General features: G+C 46.0%; 1 protein-coding gene and 3 non-coding genes across 5 annotated transcripts in view; 3 read left to right on the top strand and 1 right to left on the bottom strand.

The window, feature by feature from the left end:
* The window catches only part of Rad51c (RAD51 paralog C), a 48922-nt gene extending 42948 nt beyond the window's left edge, over nt 1-5974 (bottom strand). For both annotated transcript variants that reach the window (XM_045158619.1, XM_045158618.1), the window contains exons 1-3: nt 5784-5974; nt 3753-4011; nt 1167-1333 (exon numbers count right to left, since the gene is read on the bottom strand). In XM_045158619.1, the coding sequence (XP_045014554.1) occupies nt 1167-1333; nt 3753-4011; nt 5784-5901 (544 nt within the window). In that variant the 5' untranslated portion in view covers nt 5902-5974. The remainder of the gene's footprint in view (nt 1-1166; nt 1334-3752; nt 4012-5783) is intronic.
* Nucleotides 5975-12243: 6269 nt separating this feature from the next.
* Nucleotides 12244-12407, top strand: LOC123463912. Its single transcript, XR_006639279.1, has one exon. It is a non-coding gene; the product is annotated as a U1 spliceosomal RNA (small nuclear RNA).
* A 4617-nt stretch (nt 12408-17024) lies between these two features.
* Nucleotides 17025-17188, top strand: LOC123463901. The gene has a single exon (XR_006639268.1). It is a non-coding gene; the product is annotated as a U1 spliceosomal RNA (small nuclear RNA).
* A 6288-nt stretch (nt 17189-23476) lies between these two features.
* On the top strand, nt 23477-23640 carry LOC123463902. Its single transcript, XR_006639269.1, has one exon. It is a non-coding gene; the product is annotated as a U1 spliceosomal RNA (small nuclear RNA).
* The last annotated feature ends 2949 nt before the right edge of the window (nt 23641-26589 follow it).

Consider the following 26589-nt stretch of genomic DNA (forward strand, 5'->3'; position numbering starts at 1 on the left):
AGCCAGGCACTAAGGACAACTAAATTACAAGTTTTAAAAACATCTGAGTTGGGCTGGAGAGATAGCTTAGCAGTTAAGGCGCCTGCCTGCGAAGCTTAAGGACCCCAGTTTGATTCCCCAGGTCCCATGTAAACCAGCTGCACATGAAAGCCCATGTGTCTGGCGTTTGTCTGCAGTGGCTAGAGGCCTTGGCATGCCCATTCTCTCTCTCTCTCCCTCTCTCCCCCCACCCACCCATCTCTCTGTCTGTAGAAAATAAGTAAATAAAAAATAAATCTTTAAAAAAAAAATCTGAGTCTATCAGGGGACATACATGCAAACTACCTCAGGAGGTCAGCCTCTGCTTCATGTGACCTGCACACACACACACACACACACACACACACACACAAATAAAGGTGGCACACGCCTTTAATCCCAGTACTCTGGAGGCAGAGGTAGGAGGATTGCCATGAGTTCAAGACCACCCTGAGACTACATAGTGAATTCCACCTGAGCTACAGCAAGACCCTACCTCGAAAAAACAAATAATAATAATAATAATAATAATAATGTTACTATTATTATAAAATAAATAAATAAAAATATGTGCTGGAGAGATGGCTTAGGTTAAGGTGCTGGCCTGTGATGCCTAAGAACACAGGTTTGATTTCCCAGTACCCATATAGGCCAGATGCTCAAGGTGGCACATTTGTCTGAAGTTCATTTGCAGTGGCTAGAGGCCCTGGCATGCCTGTTCTGTCTCTTAAGTAAATAAAATAGTAAGATAAATAAATAAAAATAATGGGGCTGGAGACATTGCTCAGTGGTTAAGCTGCTTGACTGCAAAGCCTAACAACCTGGGTTTAATCCCAACACTCTTGAGGCAGAGAGGCAGATTGTCATGAGTTTGAGCCACCCTGAAATTACATGGTGAATTCCAGGTCAGCCTGGGTTTGAGCAAGACCCTACCTCAAAAAATCAAAAGGTAAGCCGGGTGTGGTGGCGCACGCCTTTAATCCCAGCACTCGGGAGGCAGAGGTAGGAGGATCACTGTGAGTTCAAGGCCACCCTGAGATTACATAGTGAATTCCAGGTCAGCCTGGGCTAGAGTGAGACCCTACCGGGGAGAACCAAAAAGGGGGGGAAAGAAAAAAAAAACCAAAAAGGAATTCATGTTAACTTACCCTCTTCACTGTGCGTTCCTGCTGTAAGACGAAGGTGCCGAATACAGGCAGTAGCAAGGTCTACCACTCTATTAACCATAAAACTTCCCTCTGTATCAATAAATACTGCTTCCCCAGCCACTCCTCCAAAACATTCTGGAATTTGCACATCTACTGCCAATTGCATACTGCAAAAAACAATAAATAAATGACCAAATCATTCATGATTATCAAATTGCAGATGATGACTAATTAGGCTACAAAGTTTCTTTCTTTCTTCTTCTTTTTTTTTTTGTTTTTTGGTTTTTCAGGGTAGAGTTTCACTCTAGCTCAGGCTGACCTGGAATTCACTATGTAGTCTCAGGGTGGCTTTGAACTCACAGCAATCCTACCTCAGCCTCCCGAATGCTGGGATTAAAGGTGTGTGCAAATATTCACCCAAAGCAAGAGAGATGGGTAACATTCCATTATAGCTAAATCAACTGAAGCTTTAATCTCAGGGAAGTTGTACCTATAGAACTGGAAAGTCCACTCAATGCATTTGGCCTCAAAGTCATGGCAATTCTACTTCAGCATTCCAAATGTTGAGATTATAAGCATGTGCCACCATGCCAGACTCAGGAATTCCTTATCATACATAAGTCAAATTTCAAGCATTTGACATTCAAATATATTCCTGGACGTAACTAGAAGAGTGCTTGCTTACACTAGTAATCTACACTATGTTACAAAAGAAACGTTTTGTGCCAGGTGTGGTGGCAAAGGCCTTTAATTCCAGCACTTGGGAGGCAGAGGTAGGTTTGCCATGAGTTTGGGGCCAGCCTGAGACTACATAGTGAATTCCAGATCAGCCTGGGCTAGAGTGAAACCCTACCTCAAAAAAAAAAAAAAGGGAGGGGGGTGGTGAGAGTGCACATAACAGTTTTGTATTTTGCATGTTTATAGAATGTGTGGTGCATTAATGTGTGTGCAGATGCACGCATACACGTTGTGTGCATCTCTATGTAGAGGCCCGAGAACTCTGGTGTCAGTCTCCATTACTTATCTGCTTCCTTCTCTTCCTCAACCTGGAACTAGCATTTTAAGCTAGTAAGCTCCAGTGACTGACTGGCCTCTGGCCCCACCCCCTGCCCTGCATTGGAGTCACAGATGTACATGGCCACACTCAACTTTTTTAAAAAATATTTTATTTGTTTATTTAACAGAGAAAGTGTGTGTGAGAGAGAGAGAAAGAGAGAGAAAGAGAGTAGGCGCGTGCATGCCAGGGCCTCCAGCCACTGCAAACGAACTCCAGACACATGCAACCCCTTGTGTATCTGGCTAAATTAAGTCCTGGGGAATCAAACAAGGGTCCTTAGGCTTTGCAGGCAAATGCCTTAACCACTAAACCATCCCTCCAGCCCCACACTCAGCTTTTTATATGGGTCCTGAGGAGTAAAACTTGGGAAGAGCCGGGCATGGTGGTGCATGCCTTTAATCCCAGCACTCAGGAGGCAGAGGTAGGAGGATCGCCGTGAGCTCAAGGCCACCCTGAGACTACATAGAGAATTCCAGGTCAGCCTGGGCTACAGTGAGACGCTATCTCGAAAAACAAAAAACAAACAAACAAAAAAATACTTGGGAAGTCACAGACCCTGCTAGACCCTTATGCTTAAATAGCAACTGCTCTTAACTGCTGAACCATCTCCCTAGCTCCAAAAAATCTTTACATTTTTAAAAATTTGCACATGCACACGTTGGGAGGGGGCACACCAGGGCCTCTTGCTGCTGCAAATGAATGTCAAATGCTGATGCCACTTTTCACCTCTGGCTTACATGGGTGGTTTGGGAATAGAACTGGGCCTACAGGCTTTCTAAACCAGCCTGCAGCATTTTCAGCATGAAAATAATGCATTGATCCAAAAGTGGTACTAGAGCTGGAGAGATGGCCTAGCAGTTAGAAGTGCTGGCCTGCAAAGCCAAGGAACCCAGGTTTGATTCCCCAGGACCCATGTAAGCCAGATGCACAAGGGAGTGCACACATGTGGAGTTCATTTGCAGCTGCTGGAAGTCCTGGCGTGTCCATTCTCTCTCTCTCTCTCCATGATTATTTCTCACTTTCTCAAATAAATAAATAAATAATTTTTTTTAACGTAATTGGACTGTTGGATTGCTGAGCCCAGCCCTCCCTTGCAGTAGGTGGTCAGGTAAGCACCCCCCACTGTGCAGGCCAGGCGCCAAGACCCCTTCCAGTCACTACTTTCTTACCTTGCACTCTCGTTTGGATTCAATAAATAAATTTTTAAAAAGTGGTACTGAAGAAATACAAATGGTAAGCTGATTTTTGTTTAATGTATACAAGCACACAAAATGACCAGCATATATATGTCTCTGTGTGTCCTGAATACAAACTCCACAGCACAATATTTTTTATTTTTATTTTTTGGTTTTTTGAGGTAGGGTCTCACACTAGTCTCAGGGTGGCCTCAAACTCACATTGATACTCCTACCTCTGCCTCCTGAGTGCTGGGATTAAAGGTATGAGCCACCATACCCGGCCTACAACATTCTTTTAGTTACATAAAACATTATTAAACCCATCCTTAAGAGAAGAATGTCTTATTTTACCATAATTGTGTTTTTCCAACACCTGGTACACCACAGATTTCTGTTGTTTTCATTAAGGGTATTCCACCACCAAGGATATTATCTAGGGCTGAACAGAAGGTAATTATGAAGCCCTGGGTATGTTCCTGCTCCAGAAGTTCCAATGCTGTACATTTCTTGCCCAACTCAGATGCACCAGCATGTCTTGGTTTGTTTGCGGGACATTCTCTTCTTACGATTTGCAGAGTTTCTAATGCTTCCTCTTTAGATATCCCAACTTCTGAAAGTAACATATAGGGAAAAAAAAAAAAAAAAAAACTGATTTGAGAGATTTAAAAGTCTAACACAGTAATGGGTTATCATCATCTTCAAGGAAAAGTCTCGCTCTAGCTGAGGCTGACCTGGAATTCACTGCGTAGTCTCAGGGTGGCCTCAAACTCATGGTGATTTTCCTACCTCTGCCTCCCAAGTGCTGAGACTGAAGGCATGTGCTACCACACCTGGCTCCCAAACAAATTTTGGGCTGGAGAAATGGCAGTTAAGGCACTCTTAAGTCTAAGGATCTAGGTTTCATTCCCCAGGACCCACATAAGCCAGTTGTTCAAGGTGGCACATGCATCTGGAGTTTGTTGAAAGTGGCTGGAGGCCCTAGCATCCCCCTTCTCTCTCCCTCCTTGCAAATAAATAAACAAATAAAATATCCTTATATTTAAAAAAAGGGCTGGAAAGATGGCTTAGCGATTAAGCACTTGCCTGTGAAGCCTAAGGACTCCAGTTCAAGGCTCAATTCCCCAGGACCCAAGTTAGCCAGATGCACAAGGGGGCACACACATCTGGAGTTCGTTTGCAGGGGCTGGAGGCCCTGGCACACCCATTTTCTCTCTGTCTCTATCTGCCTCTTTCTCTGTCACTTTCAAATAAATAAATAAAAATAAACAAAAAAATAAAAATAAATAAATGGATAAAAAAACACATTTTGGAGCCAGGCATAGTGGCTCACCCCTGTGACCCCAACACTTGGGAGGCAGAGGCAGGAGGATCACTGCAAGTTCAAGGCCAATCTGAGACTATATAGTGAATTCCAGGTCAGCGTGGGCTAAAGCGAGACCCTACCTCAAAAAAACTGAAATCAAAACCAATGAAAAAAAAGTATTTTGTGCTGAAGAGATGGCTCAGCAGTTAAAGCAACTTGCTTATAAAGGCTGGTGGCCTAGGTTCCACTCCCCAGTACTAATGTAAAGCCAAATGCACAAAGTGGTGCATGCATCTGGAGTTCGTATACAGTGGCAGAACGCCCTGGCATACCCATTCTCTCTTTACTTGCAAATAAATACATAAAATTATTTTTTAATTTTTATTTGAGGAGAGAGGGAGAGAAAGAGGCAGATAGAGTGAGACAGAGAATGGGCACATCAGGGCCTCCAGCCACTGCAAAAGAATTCCATACACATGCACCACCTTGTACATTTCTGGCTTACATGGATCCTGGGGAATCGAACCTGGGGCCCTATAGGCTTTGCAGGCAAACACCTTAACTTCTAGGCCATCTCTACAGCCCTAAAATTATTTTTTTTTCATAGTAATCACTGTTTTTATTTTTTAATATTTAATTATTCTAAAATTATTTTTAACACATTTTACTTATTTGCAAAGAGATAGACAAGAGAATAGGTCCCTCCAAGCGCTTCTTTCCACTGCAAACTCCAGACGTATGCGCCACTTTGTGTAGCTGGCTTTACGAGGGTACCGGGGTTATCGAACCCTGACGGCAGGCTTTGTAAACAAGTGCCTTAATCACTGAGCCATCTCCTCGGCCCTAAGAACGTTCCTTTGAGCTGGTCCAGAGAATTGGTAAATGCTTCCACACGCAATTCTAGCCATGGACAACTTTAAGTGGGATCAAAGAGCAGCTCCCACGTAGCAAAAGCGGTCGCAGGAGGCGGCCGGCCCCCGCAGACACTGACTGGCGCCTGGACGCGGGAGGAGCCCGACGGAGGCCGGCCGAGCCGAGCTGCCCAGCCGCGAGCCTCCGCTTGCCGTCAGGATCGTTACCTTTGCTGAGCGCCGAGGGCTTCACGTCCAGGAGCTCCTCGGCGGTCTGGAAACCCGCACACGCCAGTTTCACCCGCACCGCGGGAGACAGCGGAAAACTCCCCAAGTCCCGCTGCATTTCGAAGGGACTAACCCCACATCCGCATTCGCGCGGCTAGACCCACAACACTGCCATCCCCGCACGCTCGGGGGCGGGGCCTCCGGCGTGACGTCAGACGCAAAGCGGAAGGGGCGGGGCGAGCGGCCTAGTGGCACGCGGTCGGGGATGAGGTATGGTGCAGTCGATGCTCCCTCCTACTGTGACTCTTCCCAAGCATATTTACAGTTTATTCACTAAATGACATCCTAACATAAAAAGAGAGACAGAGACCAGGAGATGTCGAGCCAGGCCTACTAGGACCCGTTGGCCACATTTCTTCACCTCGGCCAAGGCCTGTTGGGTAGAAGCATCAGTCATAAATGGGCGGGAACTCCCTGCATGGGGCTCATGAAAGCCGCAAAAGAATGCTGGCCAGGGACCAGTTCTTCGTGTGAAAGGTTCACAAGTCAGATGTATGAGGACCCATTCCTGAGCCCACCCCAAGATTACAGTCTCTTCTTTGAAAAATAAAAAAATGGGGAAGGGGATGGAGAGATGGCTTAGCGGTTTTAGGTGTTTAACTGTGAGGCCTAAGGACCCAGGCTCAATCCTCCAGTACCCATGAAAGCCAGATGCGCAAGGTGGCACATGGAGTTTGTTTGCAGTGTCTAGAAGCCCTGGTACACCCATTCTCCCATTCTTTCTTTTATCTGCCACCCCCCATAAATGAAATGTTAAAAAATCTTTTGCCAGGCCTGTTGTCTTTAATCCCAGCACTTGGTTGGCAGAGGTAGGAGGATCACCATGAGTTCAAGGCCATCCTAAGACTACACAGTGAATTCCAGGTCAGCCTGGGCTACACTGAAACCCTACCTTGAAAAAAATTTTTTAATTGTATTTTTTGTACTTATTTGCAAGCTACAGATAAATTCCAGATGCATGCGCCACATTGTGCAGCTGGCTTGATATGGGTACTGGGGATTGGAACCTCAAGCCAGCAGGCTTTGCAAGCGAATGCGGAACCATCTCTCCAGCTCCATTATAGTCTCTTGACTCATCTCGCCAGCCGTCCTCCTTGTCTGCTCCCTCCCCTCCCCCCCCGCCTTTCCCTCCCTCGCGAGGGATTGTGGGCCGGCCCCCTCACACCCGCGGGGGAAACCCCACACCCACTCGCGCCTTCCGGCGGGAGAGAGAACGGTTACTGAGAACTTCAGTGTTCACCCGACTGCGTAGCTGAAGGAAGAGCTGGAAAAGTAAGCAAGCTGTGGGCCCAGAAGTGGTCTAGCGTGGGCCCGACGTGCCCTAAGTGGGGAGGGATGCGACCCTGTTCTCATACAGAGTTGGCAAAGGGGTGGCCAAGCTGTGGAAGTGATTGATTGTTTCCAAAGTACAGCACTTGGAGATGGGGAAGCGGTTTGGAAGGTGATTTAGCCCCGAGGGTATGCTTTGTCTAGACAGGATGACTGACTCCAGAAAGTGTTTGTGCCCCACATTTGTTTTATTTTTAAAGCATTATTGTTGTTATTATTATTATTATTATTTAATTTGAGGGAGAGAGAGAAAATGGGTGTGCCAGGGCCTCTAGCCACTGCGAACGAACTCCAGATGCATGCGCCGCCTTGTGCATCTGGCTTATGTGGATCCTGAGGAATCGAACCCGGGTTCTTTGGCTTTGCAGGGAAGCGCCTTATCCGCTAAGCCAACTCTTCTAGCCCTTAAAGCATTTTTGAGTGCTCGTTTCGGCAGCACATAGGTAATGGAATAAAGGACGCATGGATCAGGGAAAAAAAAAATTTTTTTTTTGAGAGAGTGTCTCACCTTACCTAAGTGCTAGGATCACCGACATTGGACCACCCTGCCTGCCAGTACTGTAGCTAGTGACAGTGATTTTTAGCCTTGCTTTGTCTTCCCAGTTTAAGGGAAGTCCTTAAAATATGGTCAGTCAGAGCCCACTAAATACTAAGGAAGAAGGCACCCAGACATTTGAAATGTTGTTCATAGATCGGCTGTGAAGAATATAAAGCTATAGAAACAAGACTGTCTCCTTGAAACTAAAATTTAAACCTAGAACCCTTTCTTATCACCTTGAGCAAACTCCATAATCTACGCCTTCCCCTCCCTGGGAGGAGGAGAATGTCAGAAGTGTTTTTGTATTTCTCATGGTAAGTCAGGGAAAGGCTGGTAGGATTGAACAAAATATGATTTAAGACTATGACTTAACATGTAGGATTTACATTTGGGCATTTGGTGAATGTAGCATAAATGTTTCCCTCAGAAAGAATTCATGTTTATGTTTGTAAAGCAGTTTGGTTCTAGGGTGAAGAAGTGGTGGTGAAATTAAAAAAAAAAAAAGGTAGCAAAAACTACAGTTTGGTCAAATGCAGTGGAATTGGTTATATTTAGAACTTTTGGTTCATTAGCAGTGGAGAGCTAAACAAATTGATTTAATATAATAAAAATTTAATATAATTATACTGTAATGTAGTTGCGTATAATAATTGCCAGTTTTGCTGGACCTAGGTGCAGATCTGTAGTCCCATCTACTTGGGAAAGTGAGGCTAGAGAATCTCAAGTTTAAGGCCTGAGCTACAGCATAAGTAAGTGCAAGGCCAGCTTGGAGAACTGAGACTTTTGTCTTATAAAGTAAAAAGAGAAGGGATTCAGTGGACAGGGGACTTGGGATAGGGAAAAGGGGGTATGATGGGCAGGGGATATGATCATGGTATATTGCATATATTTATGACCATCAAAAAACTTTTTTATTTCAAAGTAGCGTCTTGCTGTAGCCCAGGCTGACTGGAATTCACTGTGTCATCTCAGGGTAGCCTCAAACTCATGGGGATCCTCCTACCTCTCCCTATCCAGTGCTGGTATTAAAGCCATGTGCCACCATGCCTGGCAAAAAATTTTTAAAAGTAGGGCTGGAGAGATGGCTTAGCGGTTAAGCGCTTGCCTGTGAAGCCTAAGAACCCTGGTTCAAGGCTTGATTCCTTAGGACCTATGTAAGGTGGCACATGCATCTGGAGTTTGTTTGCAGTGGCTGGAGGCCCTGGCATGCCCATTCTCTCTATATCTCTGCCCCTTTCTCTCTCTGTCTGTCACTCTCAAATAAATAAAAATAAACAAAGTAAAAAAAAAATTTTTTAAGTAAAGGGACTGGGGATGTGTCTTTGTGTTAGAGTGCTTGCCTAGCATGCTGGACGATCTAGGTTCAATCCCCAAATATATCCTTTCTTTTTAATCATCATTCTCTTGAAATTCTCTGTAGAGCTCCTCTCAGTCCCTAGCAATCACCATTTTACTCTATGTTGTTATGTTGTGTGCATGCAACATTTCTTTAGGCACCTTATGCAAATGGAATAAGTCAGTATTGGATTCACATGTAACTGGCTTATTTCATCTAGATAATGTCAGATTAATCCATATTCTAGCATCTGTTTGAATTTTTTCTTCTGTATAATTGAATTATTTATTTGTCTGTGTATGAGTGTGCCAGAATAAACTGCTGCTACAAACACCAGACTTACATGCCACTTTGGGTCCAGCTTTATGTGTGTGCTGGGGAATTGAATCCTGACCTGCAGACTTTGCAAGCAAATGCCTTTAACTGTTGAGTCATCTCCCCAGCACTTATTTGTTTATTTATTTATTTGAGAGAGAGAAAAAGGGAGAGAATTGGGTGCCCCAGGGCCTCTAGGCACTGCAAATGAACTCCAGACACATGTGCCACTTTGTGCATCTGGCTTTATGTGGGTACTGCAAAATTGGATTTGTGTCCTTAGACTTTGCAGGCAAGCACTTTAACTGCTGAACAATCTCTCCAGCCCTGTTTTTTGTTTAGTATTTTGTTTTTAGTTATTCATTTATGTATTTATTCTGGCCAATAGAGTAAAGCCCTGGCTCCATCCCCATAATTGGGTATGGCAGAATATACCTGTAATCCCAGCAATCAAGAAGTGGAGGCAAGCTGGGCATGGTGGCACATATCTTTAATCCCAGCACTCGGGAGGCAGAGGTAGGAGGATCGCCATGAGATCAAGGCCATCCTGAGACTACATAGTGAATTCCAGGACAGCCTGGGCTAGAGTGAGGCCCTACCTTGAAAAACCATAAATAAATAAATAATAATAATTAATAAAATAAAAAGAAGATGCTGCTAGTCACAAATCTTCTGAAGCTGGCATTTTGAGACTTAGTTATTTGGTGATATGATAGGAGTATACTTCATATGTATCTCCTTTGTCTCTTACATGAGTTAAAGTATCTTAACATTTATTCCAGAGAAGTGATGCTTTATTTATAGGTTGTGGACATAGACATTGTACCTACAGATATATATGCACATTTGTGTGTACACATATATTACATATAATACTATCTTTGAAGCAGAACACACAAAAAAAAAACATAAATTGTCAATGGTAGGACACTTGCCTAGCATATTTGAGCCACAGGGTTCACTCTCTAGCATTTGTAAAGAAGTTTAAGGTTGTTAATAATGGGGAGGGTTGGAGAGATGGCTCAGCGGATAAAGCATTTACCTGCAAAGCCTAAGGGCCCATATTTGATTCCCGTAAGCCAGATGCACAAGATGGCACATGCGTCTGGAGTTTGTTTGCAGTGGCTAAAGGCCCTGGCATGCACATTCTCTCCCTTCTCTCAAACAAATAAATATTTTTTAAAAAGTGGGGAGAGCTGGGCATGGGGGCTCATGCCTTTAATCCCAGCACTCAGGAGACAGAGGTAGGAGGATCACTGTGAATTCAAGGCCAGCCTAACACTACAGAGTGAATTCCAGGTCAGCCTGAACTAGAGTGGGACTCTACCTCAAAAAAAAAGTGGGGTGCTGCAAGTCCCCAATCCACCTTCCCAGAGAGACTGGACATGGGGGATGGGGAGGGGAGCCAGCCTGAGGAGGACCCTTTTCTGTGGTATTAGAAGGGGAGGACAGCTGAGGTTCCCCCACCCATTCCTTTTTCCTCCAAACTCCTGACAAACCCCAGTGTTTGAGCCTCCTCATTCTCCTTTGCACCCCATGGTGAATCCTTGGTGATGGATGATTTTGGCAACTTTGGGGATAAATGGCAATTTTCGTGGGTAAAAAAAAAGTGGGGGAGCCAGGTGTGGTGGTGCACACTTTTAATCCTAGCACGCGGGAGACAGAGGTGGGAGGATTGCCCTGAGTTCCAGGCCACCTTGAGACGACATAGTGAATGCCATGTCTGCCTGAGCTAGAGTGAGACCCTACCTCAAAATAAAATAAATTAAAAATAAAATAAAATTAAATAAATTTTAAAAAAAACAGGATGGGAAGTCAGGCGTAGTGGCATACACCTTTAATGAAATTTCACAGAGCATTTTGTTTTGCTTTCCATTCTTTTTTTTATTTTTGCTTTCTATTCTTATAGCTTCCAGGTTCTTTGAAAGCAAAGCCTGACTCTTGCCCTTATATCCCCAACAATAGTAATGTAACAAATGCTTGCTGATATTTATTTGTTTGTTTGCAAGGAGAGAAAGCAAGAGAGTATGCCCCAGGGCCTCCAGCCACATGCTTCACTCTGTACATTTTGCTCTACGTGGGTATTGGGAGTTGAACCTGGGTCGTTAGGGTTTGCAGGCAAGCGCCTTATCTACTGAACCATCTCTCCAGCTCCACAAATGCTTGTTGAAATAATTTAAAAGCAAGTGAAAAATAAGATAAAATGAGCAAGTGAAATGGGCCAATCTGAACATTGAGTTCATCAAATGGAAGCAGTGTGACATTGAAAGCTAACCTTTCTGTGCTGTAAAGGTGGACAGGATAGTACTGTGTCACGGAGTGGCTACAGAAATTAAGCTGGTTATTATATGTAGAAGAAGTGCTTGATATATACTGGGAACTATGTTATGCTCACTGCTGCTGTCATTGTTGGGGTTTTTGTTTTGTTTTGGTTTTTCGAGGTAAGGTCTCTCTTTAGCCCAGGCTTCTTAGTGTTCTAGGAGGCTGTAAAAGACAGAAGAGAGTTACCATAGGCTCTCTACAGGCTGCCTTTGTATTCTGGCGAGGACAGGGACAGGGAGAAGGGGAGGGGGAGAGAGCGAGAGCCTGATACCTGCAGAGAGGGAGGTCGGTTCCCATCCTGGAAGTGAGTCGCTCAGGAGGCCGGTGCTGTGTAGATACAGAATTCCGTTGCAAAGTGGGAAACGCTGAATCGTCCACATTTGTGGTTTTGGAGGGTAGATTGGGAAAATTTCAAAGAATGACAATCCTCATAAGTGTTTCTTGGATGTTTTGTATCATGTACTTTAAGGATATAGAATTGGTTGTGTGGTTTACTTTTAGCCCATATGTATGTAGAGGTATGCACCGTAGGCAACGAAGGCTAGGCAGCCGAACAACTCATACTTACCTGGCAGGGGAGGTACCATGATCACGAAGGTGGTTTTCCCAGGGCGAAGTTTATCCATTGCACTCCGGATGTGCTGACCCCTGTGATTTCCCCAAATGCGGGAAACTCGACTGCATAATTTGTGGTAGTGGGGGACTGCGTTCGCGCTCTCCCCTGGTATTTTGGTTCTAAATAGAAGGTTTTGAAAACCTTGCTTCTGGTCTTAGAGAAGGCATCATGTATTACTCCAGTTTGTATGTTGCAGTATTCTGACTTAAATTTCTATAACTAAGCATATTGATGCGGGCCTTTAGCTGAGAGAATGGTAGTTTGATGTGTAGTTAAGTTACTTAGTGACTGCCAGGGCTGTCAATGGTCGGGTGTGGTGGCACTTACCTTTAATCCCACCACTGGGGAGACAGAGGTAGGAAGATTGCCAGGAGGTGAAGCCACCCTTGGGACTACATAGTGAATTCCAGGTCAGCCTGGGCTGGAGCGAGACTCTACCTCAAAAACAAACAAAAAATCTCAAGAAACATCAAAAAAAGATCAAAAGCCAATGTGATTCCTCAGGTCTGGACAGCATATTTGAAATTGCTTATGAGAATTGTCCAGAGTTTGAGGCCAGCCTCGGACGGCAGCAAGTTTCACGCCAATCTGTCTCACCTTGCCAATTAATAGTGTAGACTTGTTTTTTGGTTCATGCTTATAACCCAGGATGTGAAAGGACTGCTGCAGGTTTGAGCTCAGCCTGGTCTACATAGCGAGTTCTAGGCCAGACAGGGATAGATAATGAGACCCTGTGTCAAAAAACACACACAAGGGCTGGAGAGATGGCTTAGCGGTTAAGCTCTTGCCTGTGAAGCCTAAAGACCCCTGTTCGAGGCTCGGTTCCCCAGGTCCCACGTTAGCCAGATGCACAAGGGGGCGCACGCGTCTGGAGTTCGTTTGCAGAGGCTGGAGGCTCTGGCGCGCCCATTCTCTCTCTCTCCCTCTATCTGTCTTTCTCTCTGTATCTATCACTCTCAAATAAATAAAAAAATAAAATTAAAAAAAAAACACACACAAAAAAAGTTACTTTGAAAAAAAGTTGGGGCTTGAGAAGATGGTGCACCAGTTAAAAGTAATTGCTTGCAAAGTTAGCTGGCCGGGTTAAATTCCCCAGCCACTCATATAAAGCCAGACAAGGCGTGTGTGTGTGTGTGTGTGTGTGTGTGTGTGTGTGTGTGTGTGTTGGGTTTTGTTTTTCCAGGTAGAGTCTCACTCTAGCTTAGGCTAACCAGGAATTCAATATATGGTCTCAGGCTGTCCTTGAACTCACAGTGATCTTCCTACCTCTGCCTCCCAAATGCTGGGAGTGTGTGCCACCATGCCCAGCTCAGAGAGGCATTTGATAACAGTGACCAGAGACCTTGCCATGCAAATGTGTGCACAAGTGCAAAGTACTTTTTTTTTAATATACAGCTGAGGTAATGGTACAGTGATTAAAGGGGTGGTTAAAGGCGCTTGCTTGTAAAGCCTCTCTGCCCAGGTAAGGTGAGTGTTCTGGTTAACAATGTTTAATAGGAAAAAAGGAGGTTGTTCCCTCAGGAGAAAGACCTAGGTCCAAAAGCAGAAGTGACTGAGAGGGATGACATTGAGAGCCTTTCTTCTCATGAGCCGTTCTCATTCTGTCTCCACTCAAGCCCAAAATGCCAGATCTACCATGCTATTGTCAGGAAACCAAAAATTACTAACAAATGTAATGTAACTATCTGTAATGGCCTCAAGAGCTACTCGACTTGGGTTGGGAGTGATGGCACATGCCTTTAATACCAGCATTGTTGGGAGGCCAAGGTAGGAGGAACACTGTGACTTTGAGGCTAGCCTGGGAGTACATAATGAATTCCAGGTCAGCCTGGGCTAGAGCAAGAACCTATGTCAAAAATAATAAATAAATAAATAAAATTTCTCTGAGACTTGAGCCCCTGAAGATGTTTTGTTGTTGTTGTTGTTCATTTTTATTTATTTATTTGAGAGCGACAGACAGAGAGAAAGAGGCAGGTAGAGAGAGAGAGAAAATGGGCACACCAGGGCCTCTAGCCACTGCAAACTATCTCCAGATGTATGTGCCCATTTATGCATCTGGCTAACTTGGGTCCTGGGAAATCGACCCTCAAACCAGGGTCCTTCAGTTTCACAGGTAAGCGCTTAACCACTAAGCCATCTCTCCAGAACTCCTGAGGATGTTTTGAAATATTAAAAACAAAAAAAAACTTAATATATTCTTTCTGTGCTGTGAAAAATTATTCCTCCATGTTACACCTGACTGAACCACACTTAGAGTGGACAGATGGAAAATTCCCATTACTAGAGGTTCCACAGTTATATCCCTTGTTATATTTATTTTTAAAATACAGTTTTGTTTGTTTGTTTTTTGAGGTAGGGTCTCATTCCATAACAGTCTGACCTGAAATTCACTACATAGTCTCAAGATGGCCTTGAATTTATAGTAATCCTCCTACATCTGCCTCCCAACTGCTGGGATTAAAGGCATGAGCCACCACACCCTACTTTTAAATTACTTTTTAAAGATATTTTAAATTATATATTTATTCCAAAGGGAGGGAGAGAGAGAAAGAGGCTGAGAAACAATGGGATTCCAGGGCCTCCATCCACTGAAAATGAACGCAAGACGCATGCACTACCTTGTACATCTGCCTTATGTGGGTCCTAGGGTATTGATCCGGGGTCTTCTGCCTTTAAAGGCAAGCAAGCGTCTTAACTGCTAACCTATCTCTCCAGATCATACATTGGTTTTTCATCTCTCCTGAATTACGGTGTCCTCATTTCAGGGTCCATTTGTGCACACCCTCCAGCAGTGTTTGGACAAACATGAACTGAACACACAACATACAAAAATATGATTTAATGCAGGAGCATGGGATGCACTGTAGGCTCCCCCAACCGACTGTACTCACAGCTTTTTTTCTAATGTTTAAGTTAACATGATTTAATATAATATCTATCATATTTGTAACACTTTTTTTTGTTTTTTGGTTATTCGAAGGTAGGGTCTCACTCTAGCCCAGGCTCACCTGGAATTCGCTATGGAGTCTCAGGGTGGCCTCGAACTCACGGTGATCCTCCTACCTCTGCCTCCCGAGTGCTGGGATTAAAGGCATGCACCACTGTGCTCCACTTAATACTTTTTTTTTTTTTGGAGATAGAGTTTCACTCTAGCCCCAGCTGAATTGAAATTCACTATGTACCGTCAGGGTGGTCTTGAGTTCACGGTGCTCCTTCTGCCTCTGCCTCCTAGATGCTGTGGTTAAAAACACGGTATTCCCGCCAGTTTCCCTTCATTTATTCAAGATGGGGGAGGGAGGATATGAACACACCATGGCCTCTTTTCAGTGCAAGCTCCAGATGCAGACATTGATCATCTGCCTCAATATGGGTGCTAGAAAATTGCTCTGGACCATCAGGCTTTACCAGTAAGCTCCTCCCATAACTGATGAGACATCTTCAGAGCCAGAAATGATGATGATCCTCTTTTCTTCTTCCATTTCTTTCTATCCTTTCTTTTCTTTTCTCCTCTCTTCCTCCTCCTTCTTTTTTTACTAGAAGGGAAGAGGTGGTTTGAGGTAGATAGAGCATTGCTCTAGCCCAGGCTAGAATTCACTGTGTATTCTCAGGTTGACTTTGAACTTGGAGCAATCCTCCTCCCTCTGCCTCTCGAGTGCTGGGATTTACATAATCATTTCGTTTTATTTCTGTTTGGTATTGGTTTTCAAAGTAGGGTCTCAGTTTAGCCCACGCTGACCTGGGATTCAGTATATAGTCTCAAATTGGCCTCAAACACAAGAGTAATCCTCCCTCTTCTGCCTCCCAAGTGCTGCCACCACACACCCCGCTACAGTTCACTTTTGAAAACTGGGCCATCCACTTATTTATTTTAGAAAGAAAGAGAGAGAGAGAGAGAGGGAGAGAGGGGGAGGGAGAGAGAGAGAGAGAAAGAGACAGACAGACAGACAGACAGACGTGACAGACAGGGAACGGGCATTCCAGGGACTCTAGCCACTGCACACAAATTCCAGACTGATGTGCCACCTTGTGCGTCTATCTGGCTTACATGGGTCCTGGGGAATCGAACCCGGATCCTTTGCCTTGCAGACAAGCACCTTAACCGCTAAGGCATGTCTCCAGCCTCTTCTACTTGTTTTTGCAAAAAGCATATTTCTCAGTGTCTTAAGTAAGTTTTGATACTGTGTTGGACCGTATTCGTAGCTATTCTGTGGGCAGATTGGACATGCCTGCCTGCAGGGGCAGATCATTGTTAGATTGCCAAACTCATAGTCATTAAAAGGTCGTTCGTGTGTGTTGGCTAGGGGAGCTCCTGACGCGGAAGTAGGCGGGCCTTGTGCTAGTTGAGAGGGCCAGGCTTGCCAGGAAGTAGCATGGAAGATGTCCCTTGAGTCACTGAGCACTAAGAGCCCTTGGAAGCCTGAGCAGAAAGCAGTGAGTGCAAGGGCAGAGCAGCTCAGCTGTGTGCTGTGTGCTGTGTGAGCCGCTGGGCCTGTGCGTGACGTCACGTCGTATGTAAATGACAGGTTCAGTGCAGTGCATTTTGGGAATGCCTTCCCTGGAAGCTGTATTAGGATCCCTTGAGCAGCAGTAAGAGATCGTGTGAAAGTATGGTGTAGCTTTGGTGCGAGCATACCGATGAAGGCAAAGTAGCGGGGGTTTGTGAGTGACCGTAATGTGTTAGGGAAGTGTATCTCGCGGGGTAGGGGCCGGCATGGGCGGCAACTCATACTTACCTGGCAGGGGAGATACCATGATCACGAAGGTGGTTTTCCCAGGGCGAGGCTTATCCATTGCACTCCGGATGTGCTGACCCCTGCGATTTCCCCAAATGCGGGAAACTCGACTGCATAATTTGTGGTAGTGGGGGACTGCGTTCGCGCTCTCCCCTGGTATTTCGGTTCTGAATGGAAGCAAGCGTTTGTGTCCGAGCTCCTCCCGCCCCGCGCGTCGCGTGCGCGTGCGTAGTGTGAGTGCGCGTTCCCGGAGTGCTTGCCCGGCCGCTCTACACTGCCAGGGTCCTCAAGCAGGCCAGCCGACTTTTACACCCCCACCTCTGTGCCCAATCCCCCTGTGGTCCTCCTACCTACGAGTTCAAGACCACTTCGCTGCAGCCCTGGGGAAGCAGAGGCACGACGATCGCCTTTAGGGAGTTCCAGCCGACCCTGAGACTACATAATGAATTTCCGCCCAGGCTGGCCTACAACAAAACCCCTCCCGCGGGGAACGGGGGTGGGGGAGAGCGGGGACAAAACAAAAACAGCAGCAGCAGCACCACCACCACCACCAACAACAACAACAACATTATTATACTGGTTGCATACCTCTTAATTCCAGTACTCAGGAGGCAGATATGTAAGACCATCCTGATGCTTGCCACAACGTGAATTCTAGATCAGCCTGGGCTATTTCCAATACTACCTAGAAAAAGCAAAAACAAAACGAAACAGAAAAAGAACAAATATAATAAAAACGTGTAGCTGTCACAAGGGATTATGTTTGTTCAAGGAGCTTGCTTGTAAAACCTGTTGGCCTTGATTCAATTCCCCACTGCCCACCTAGGCTGGACGTCAGAGTAGTGCTGCATGCATCCATACACACACACACACAAATAAAGTTTATCTGGGCGTGGTGGCGCACGCATTTATTTAATCCCACCACTCGGGACGCAGAAGAAGGAAGATCACCGTGCCTTTGAGGGAGACCACCCTGAGACTAAGTAGTGAATTCCAGGTTAGCCTGGAGTAGAGTGAAAACCCTACCCGAAAAAAACCAACATCAGTAAAGTTTAGCTGGGAGTGCGGGCGCACACCTTTAATCCCAGCACTTGGGAGGCAGAGCAAGGAGGCTCATGGAGAGATCAAGGCCACCCTGAGGCTAACAAAACAAAACAAAACAAAACAAAACAAAAACGGGGGCTGGAGGGATGGCTGAGTGACTATGGCACTTGCCTGCAAAGCCAAAGGATCCAGGTTCATGAGTTCCCCAGGAAACACATAAGCCGGATAAAGAAGGTGAGACATGTGTATGGAGGCCCTGACATGCCCGTCTCGCTGTCTTTCTCTCAACATCAGTAAATGAATAAGCGGCTGGAGAGATGGCTCAGCGGTTAAGGCGCTTACCTGCCAAGCGAAAGGACCTTGGTTCGATTCTGCAGGACCCACGTAAGCCAGATGCACAAGGTGGCACGTGCCTTTGGAGTCTGTTTGCAGCGGCTGGAGGCCTGGCACGCCCATTCTTCCTCTGCCTCTCAAATAAATAAAAATAAAATATTGAAAATAAATAAATGATGTAAACGAATTAGTAATAAATAAATAAATAAATACTTAAAAACAAAAAGTTTAGCCCGACATGGTGGCTGATGCCTTTAGTCCCAGCACCTGGGAGGCAGAGGTAGCTGGATTGGCATCAGTTTGAGGTCACTGAGACTACAGAGTGAATCCCAGGTCAGCCTGGGCTAGAGTGAGACGCTACCTTGAAAAAGGAAATTTAAAAAATTTATTCTTTTACAGTTGAGGAGGGAGGGGTATGACCCAGTGGACCAACAGTTGCCCAGCATACTTAGGCGCTGGGTTCAATCACAATGCATTACTAATTTTTTCTTACTATAACTTTTCTTTTAAGAGACAACTTCAAAAATATTCAATAACCCATGCTAGTTCCCTCCTTCCCGTCCCCCACTATCCCCATTGATATTCCACTGTCCAGCATATTCCTTCCTACTCTCAATCAGTCTTTCTTTTACTTAATTATTTTATTGGTTTTTTTTGGTTTTGTTTCTGTTTCTCGAGGTTAGGGTCTCACTCTACCCCAGGCTGACCTGGAATTCACTATATATTCTCATGGCGGCCTTGAACTCTGAGCGATCCTCCTACCTCTGCATCCCCAGTGATGGGATTAAAGGCGTGCGCCACCAGCCCTGGCACACATTCCCTCTCTCTCCCTCCCTCTCTCTCTCTCTCTCTCTCTATTTTAAATTGTTCATTTTTACTTATTTACTTATTTGACAGAGAAATCGGAAGAGAGAGAGAGAGAGAGAGAGAGAGAGACAGAGAGAGAGAGAGACAGAGAGAGAGAGAGAGAGAGAGAAAGAAAGAAAGAGAGAGAGAAAGAAAGAAAGAAAGAAAGAAAGAAAGAAAGAAAGAAAGAAAGAAAGAAAGAAAAGGTGGGCCAGGGCCTCCAGCCACTGCAAACGAACTCCAGGGCATGCACACCCTCGTGCATCTGGCTAACGTGGGTCATGGGGAATCCAACCTGGCTCCTTTGGCTCTGCAGGCAAACGCCTTAACCACCAAGCCGTTTCCCCGGCCCGGATCATACATTGTTTCCAGCACTCCTTCCTGCAATGGACCCTGAGCCTTGGAAGGAAGGTGTGGTAGAGATATTTCAGTGCTGAGCCCTTCCTCCGTCACGTCTTCTCAACACCATGGTGGCTTCTGAGTCATCCCAAGGCCCCTGCCATGTGAAAAGAGAAGCTTCTCTAACCAAGAGTGAGAGTAGCATTAATATATGGGGATGAACATTAAGGGCGGTGCTTATTATCGGCAGTTTGGTGAACATAGTATATACGTTTAGCCAGACGGCAGCAGGCGTTAGACCCCTAGGGCTCCTGACTACCTCTGTTGTAGGTTTTCAGTATCAGGGATGTATTCCCTCGCGTGGAGTGATCCTCCAGTCCAATTAGAGGGCGGTTGGTTTCCCCCACAACAGACATGCCACTATTGCACCCATTGGCTCATCTGGCCTGACTGGCCAAATGTAAAGCTTACACTGTCAGTAGAGTATCTCCACTGGTGATTTCTCTTTCTCCTGTTGAATGGCATGCAGCGTACCTTTCTCCAACTTTCTGTCAGCTGGTCTCCACGGAGGAGATTTTCAGCTCAGCTCCAGTATGATTTCTCAGTGACCGTACAACCCAAGTATGTGGAGTCTTCAGCAATGGGGTCTTACTGTCTATTCCCGGGGGCGGGGGGGGGGGGAACCAAGAGCCTCGGCAGCGGCCTGTAGTGTTTTGGGGGCATCGGAGACCTCCCTGGCCAACAACTCCCTGGAAGGTATCCCATCCCTGGCACTGAAAATTTCCTAGTAACGTTGTCCAGAGCAGTCGGTTGCCATGTGACGGGTATATATATCCTCTTAGATTTTGGTGAGCCCCCCCCCTCCAGCCGTCCTTTACTCAGTCTCTTCCCACTGACCTCACTTAGGCCTTGTCACCCCCATTAATCTGTTCTCCTACGTACCCGCATATACAATACCATCCTATTAAGAACCCTTCCGTCCTTTTCTGTTCCTTCAGTATCTCCTTTCTAGCTTACTGGCCTCTGTTCCTGAGTTTTATTCTAACTCACATAGAATCCAATCATTTGTAGCTAGGATCCACATAGGAGAGAGAACATGTGACATTTGGCTTTCTGGGCCTGGGTTACCTCACTAAGTATAATCCTTTCCAGATCCATCATTTTCATGCAAGTTTCATAATTTCATTTTTCTTTACCACTGAGTAGAACTCCAGCGTATAAATGTGCCACATATTCATTATCCATTCACCAGTTGAGGGACATGTAGGCTGGTTCCATTTCCTAGCTATTGTGACCAGAGCGGCAATAAACATGGTCGAGCAAGTATCTATCTGTAAGGTACCGGGACGAGTCCTTAGGATATGCGCCTAGGAGGAGTATAGCTGGGTCGAATGGCAGATCTACTTTTAACTGTCTCAGGAACCTCCACACTGATTTCCACAATAGCTGGGCCAGATGGCATTCACACCAACAGTGTAGAAGGGTTCCTTTTTCCCCTAACCCTCTCCAGCATTGATGGTCCTTTGTTTTTTTTTTTTTTTCATGATGGCATCCATACTGACAGGAGTGAGATAGAATCTCATTATAGTATTAATTGGCATTTCCCTGAAGGCTAGGGATGTAGAAAGAAAAATTAAGTGTTTATATGCCTTCTGTGTTTCTTCTTTTGAGAACTTTCTATTCAGTTCCATAGCCCATTTTTGAATTGAGTTGTTTGATTTCTTATTTTGTAGTTTTTTGAGTTTTTTGTATAATTTGGACATTACTCCACTGTGAGATGTATAGCTGGCAGAGATTGTTGCCCCCCCCCCCCATTCTGTAGGCTGCCCCCGGTGCTCTCTTCACATTGTCCTTTACCGCACAAAAGCATTGTAATTTCATGAGGTCCCAACGTTTGATCCATGGTTGTTAATTCCCGAGCTGTTGGCGTTACATTCAAAAAGGCTTTGCCAAGACCCTTACGTTGTAAGGTTTCCCCTACTTTTTCTTTTCTTTGTTTTTTTTAAAGTATTTTATTTATTTCTTTATTTTATTTACTTAGAGAGAGAGGGAGGGAGGGAGGGAGGGAGGGAGGGAGGGAGGGAGGGAGGGAGGGAGAGAATGGGTAAGGCTGAGCCTCCAGCCACTAGGAATGAACTCCAGACGCATATTCCACCTTGTACATATGGCTTATGTGAGTCCTGGGGAATTGAACCCAGGTCGTTAGGCTTTGCATGCAGACACCTTAAGTGCTAAGATATCTGGCCATTCCCGCCCCCCCCCCCCCACCACCGTACTGTTTCCCCTAGCAGTTTTAGAGTTTTTGTTCTGATATTAAGGTCGTCGATCCATTTGGACTTAATTCTCGCACATGGAGAGAGATAAGGATCTATTTTTATCCTTCCAGGGATACATATCCACTTTTCCCAGCACCCTTTGCTGAAGAAGCTGTCTTTTCGCCAGTGAGTATTTCTGGCATTTTTTTGTAGAAGATCAGGTGGCTGTGGGTACCTGGGCTTCCATCTGGGTCCTCTATTCGGTTCCATCGATCTACATGTTTGTTTCTGTTCCAGTACCGTGCTGCTTTCATTACTACGGCTGTGTACCATAGGTTAAAATCAGGTGTGATACGCCGGCTGTGGTGGCGCGTGCCTGCCTTAAATCCCAGCACTTGTGTGGTCAGAGGGAGGAGGATGGCCGTGAGTTCGAGGCCACCCTTGGTCTCACTCTATCCCAGTCTGGCCTGGAATTCACTATGTAGTCTCAGGGTGGCCTGAAGTCACAGTAATCCTCCTCCCTCTGCCTCCCGAGTGCTGGGATTTACATAATCATTTCGTTTTATTTCTGTTTGGTATTGGTTTTCAAAGTAGGGTCTCAGTTTAGCCCACGCTGACCTGGGATTCAGTATATAGTCTCAAATTGGCCTCAAACACAAGAGTAATCCTCCCTCTTCTGCCTCCCAAGTGCTGCCACCACACACCCCGCTACAGTTCACTTTTGAAAACTGGGCCATCCACTTATTTATTTTAGAAAGAAAGAGAGAGAGAGAGAGAGGGAGAGAGGGGGAGGGAGAGAGAGAGAGAAAGAGACAGACAGACAGACAGACAGACAGACAGACGTGACAGACAGGGAACGGGCATTCCAGGGACTCTAGCCACTGCACACAAATTCCAGACTGATGTGCCACCTTGTGCGTCTATCTGGCTTACATGGGTCCTGGGGAATCGAACCCGGATCCTTTGCCTTGCAGACAAGCACCTTAACCGCTAAGGCATGTCTCCAGCCTCTTCTACTTGTTTTTGCAAAAAGCATATTTCTCAGTGTCTTAAGTAAGTTTTGATACTGTGTTGGACCGTATTCGTAGCTATTCTGTGGGCAGATTGGACATGCCTGCCTGCAGGGGCAGATCATTGTTAGATTGCCAAACTCATAGTCATTAAAAGGTCGTTCGTGTGTGTTGGCTAGGGGAGCTCCTGACGCGGAAGTAGGCGGGCCTTGTGCTAGTTGAGAGGGCCAGGCTTGCCAGGAAGTAGCATGGAAGATGTCCCTTGAGTCACTGAGCACTAAGAGCCCTTGGAAGCCTGAGCAGAAAGCAGTGAGTGCAAGGGCAGAGCAGCTCAGCTGTGTGCTGTGTGCTGTGTGCTGTGTGCTGTGTGAGCCGCTGGGCCTGTGCGTGACGTCACGTCGTATGTAAATGACAGGTTCAGTGCAGTGCATTTTGGGAATGCCTTCCCTGGAAGCTGTCTTAGGATCCCTTGAGCAGCAGTAAGAGATCGTGTGAAAGTATGGTGTAGCTTTGGTGCGAGCATACCGATGAAGGCAAAGTAGCGGGGGTTTGTGAGTGACCGTAATGTGTTAGGGAAGTGTATCTCGCGGGGTAGGGGCCGGCATGGGCGGCAACTCATACTTACCTGGCAGGGGAGATACCATGATCACGAAGGTGGTTTTCCCAGGGCGAGGCTTATCCATTGCACTCCGGATGTGCTGACCCCTGCGATTTCCCCAAATGCGGGAAACTCGACTGCATAATTTGTGGTAGTGGGGGACTGCGTTCGCGCTCTCCCCTGGTATTTCGGTTCTGAATGGAAGCAAGCGTTTGTGTCCGAGCTCCTGCCCGCCCCCGCGCGTCGCGTGCGCCGTGCGTAGTGTGAGTGCGCGTTCCCGGAGTGCTTGCCCGGCCGCTCTACACTGCCAGGGTCCTCAAGCAGGCCAGCCGACTTTTACACCCCCACCTCTGTGCCCAATCCCCCTGTGGTCCTCCTACCTACGAGTTCAAGACCACTTCGCTGCAGCCCTGGGGAAGCAGAGGCACGACGATCGCCTTTAGGGAGTTCCAGCCGACCCTGAGACTACATAATGAATTTCCGCCCAGGCTGGCCTACAACAAAACCCCTCCCGCGGGGAACGGGGGTGGGGGAGAGCGGGGACAAAACAAAAACAGCAGCAGCAGCACCACCACCACCACCACCACCAACAACAACAACATTATTATACTGGTTGCATACCTCTTAATTCCAGTACTCAGGAGGCAGATATGTAAGACCATCCTGATGCTTGCCACAACGTGAATTCTAGATCAGCCTGGGCTATTTCCAATACTACCTAGAAAAAGCAAAAACAAAACGAAACAGAAAAAGAACAAATATAATAAAAACGTGTAGCTGTCACAAGGGATTATGTTTGTTCAAGGAGCTTGCTTGTAAAACCTGTTGGCCTTGATTCAATTCCCCACTGCCCACCTAGGCTGGACGTCAGAGTAGTGCTGCATGCATCCATACACACACACAAATAAAGTTTATCTGGGCGTGGTGGCGCACGCATTTATTTAATCCCACCACTCGGGACGCAGAAGAAGGAAGATCACCGTGCCTTTGAGGGAGACCACCCTGAGACTAAGTAGTGAATTCCAGGTTAGCCTGGAGTAGAGTGAAAACCCGTACCCGAAAAAAAACCAACATCAGTAAAGTTTAGCTGGGAGTGCGGGCGCACACCTTTAATCCCAGCACTTGGGAGGCAGAGCAAGGAGGCTCATGGAGAGATCAAGGCCACCCTGAGGCTAACAAAACAAAACAAAACAAAACAAAACAAAACAAAAACGGGGGCTGGAGGGATGGCTGAGTGACTATGGCACTTGCCTGCAAAGCCAAAGGATCCAGGTTCATGAGTTCCCCAGGAAACACATAAGCCGGATAAAGAAGGTGAGACATGTGTATGGAGGCCCTGACATGCCCATCTCGCTGTCTTTCTCTCAACATCAGTAAATGAATAAGCGGCTGGAGAGATGGCTCAGCGGTTAAGGCGCTTACCTGCCAAGCGAAAGGACCTTGGTTCGATTCTGCAGGACCCACGTAAGCCAGATGCACAAGGTGGCACGTGCCTTTGGAGTCTGTTTGCAGCGGCTGGAGGCCTGGCACGCCCGTTCTTCCTCTGCCTCTCAAATAAATAAAAATAAAATATTGAAAATAAATAAATGATGTAAACGAATTAGTAATAAATAAATAAATACTTAAAAACAAAAAGTTTAGCCCGACATGGTGGCTGATGCCTTTAGTCCCAGCACTTGGGAGGCAGAGGTAGCTGGATTGGCATCAGTTTGAGGTCACTGAGACTACAGAGTGAATCCCAGGTCAGCCTGGGCTAGAGTGAGACGCTACCTTGAAAAAGGAAATTAAAAAAATTTATTCTTTTACACTTGAGGAGGGAGGGGTATGACCCAGTGGACCAACAGTTGCCCAGCATACTTAGGCGCTGGGTTCAATCACAATGCATTACTAATTTTTTCTTAATATAACTTTTCTTTTAAGAGACAACTTCAAAAATATTCAATAACCCATGCTAGTTCCCTCCTTCCCGTCCCCCACTATCCCCATTGATATTCCACTGTCCAGCATATTCCTTCCTACTCTCAATCAGTCTTTCTTTTACTTAATTATTTTATTGGTTTTTTTTGGTTTTGTTTCTGTTTCTCGAGGTTAGGGTCTCACTCTACCCCAGGCTGACCTGGAATTCACTATATATTCTCATGGCGGCCTTGAACTCTGAGCGATCCTCCTACCTCTGCATCCCCAGTGATGGGATTAAAGGCGTGCGCCACCAGCCCTGGCACACATTCCCTCTCTCTCTGTCTCTCTCTCTCTCTCTCTCTCTCTCTCTCTCTATTTTAAATTGTTCATTTTTACTTATTTACTTATTTGACAGAGAAATCGGAAGAGAGAGAGAGAGAGAGAGAGAGAGAGAGAGAGAGAGGGAGAGGGAGAGAGAGAAAGAAAGAAGAAAGAAAGAAAGAAAGAAAGAAAGAAAGAAAGAAAGAAAGAAAGAAGAAAGAAAAGGTGGGCCAGGGCCTCCAGCCACTGCAAACGAACTCCAGGGCATGCACACCCTCGTGCATCTGGCTAACGTGGCTCATGGGGAATCCAACCTGGCTCCTTTGGCTCTGCAGGCAAACGCCTTAACCACCAAGCCGTTTCCCCGGCCCGGATCATACATTGTTTCCAGCACTCCTTCCTGCAATGGACCCTGAGCCTTGGAAGGAAGGTGTGGTAGAGATATTTCAGTGCTGAGCCCTTCCTCCGTCACGTCTTCTCAACACCATGGTGGCTTCTGAGTCATCCCAAGGCCCCTGCCATGTGAAAAGAGAAGCTTCTCTAACCAAGAGTGAGAGTAGCATTAATATACGGGGATGAACATTAAGGGCGGTGCTTATTATCGGCAGTTTGGTGAACATAGTATATACGTTTAGCCAGACGGCAGCAGGCGTTAGACCCCTAGGGCTCCTGACTACCTCTGTTGTAGGTTTTCAGTATCAGGGATGTACTCCCTCGCGTGGAGTGATCCTCCAGTCCAATTAGAGGGCGGTTGGTTTCCCCCACAACAGACATGCCACTATTGCACCCATTGGCTCATCTGGCCTGACTGGCCAAATGTAAAGCTTACACTGTCAGTAGAGTATCTCCACTGGTGATTTCTCTTTCTCCTGTTGAATGGCATGCAGCGTACCTTTCTCCAACTTTCTGTCA

This window comes from Jaculus jaculus, chromosome 9 (genome assembly GCF_020740685.1).
Source record: "Jaculus jaculus isolate mJacJac1 chromosome 9, mJacJac1.mat.Y.cur, whole genome shotgun sequence".
NCBI classification, from domain to species: domain Eukaryota; kingdom Metazoa; phylum Chordata; class Mammalia; order Rodentia; family Dipodidae; genus Jaculus; species Jaculus jaculus.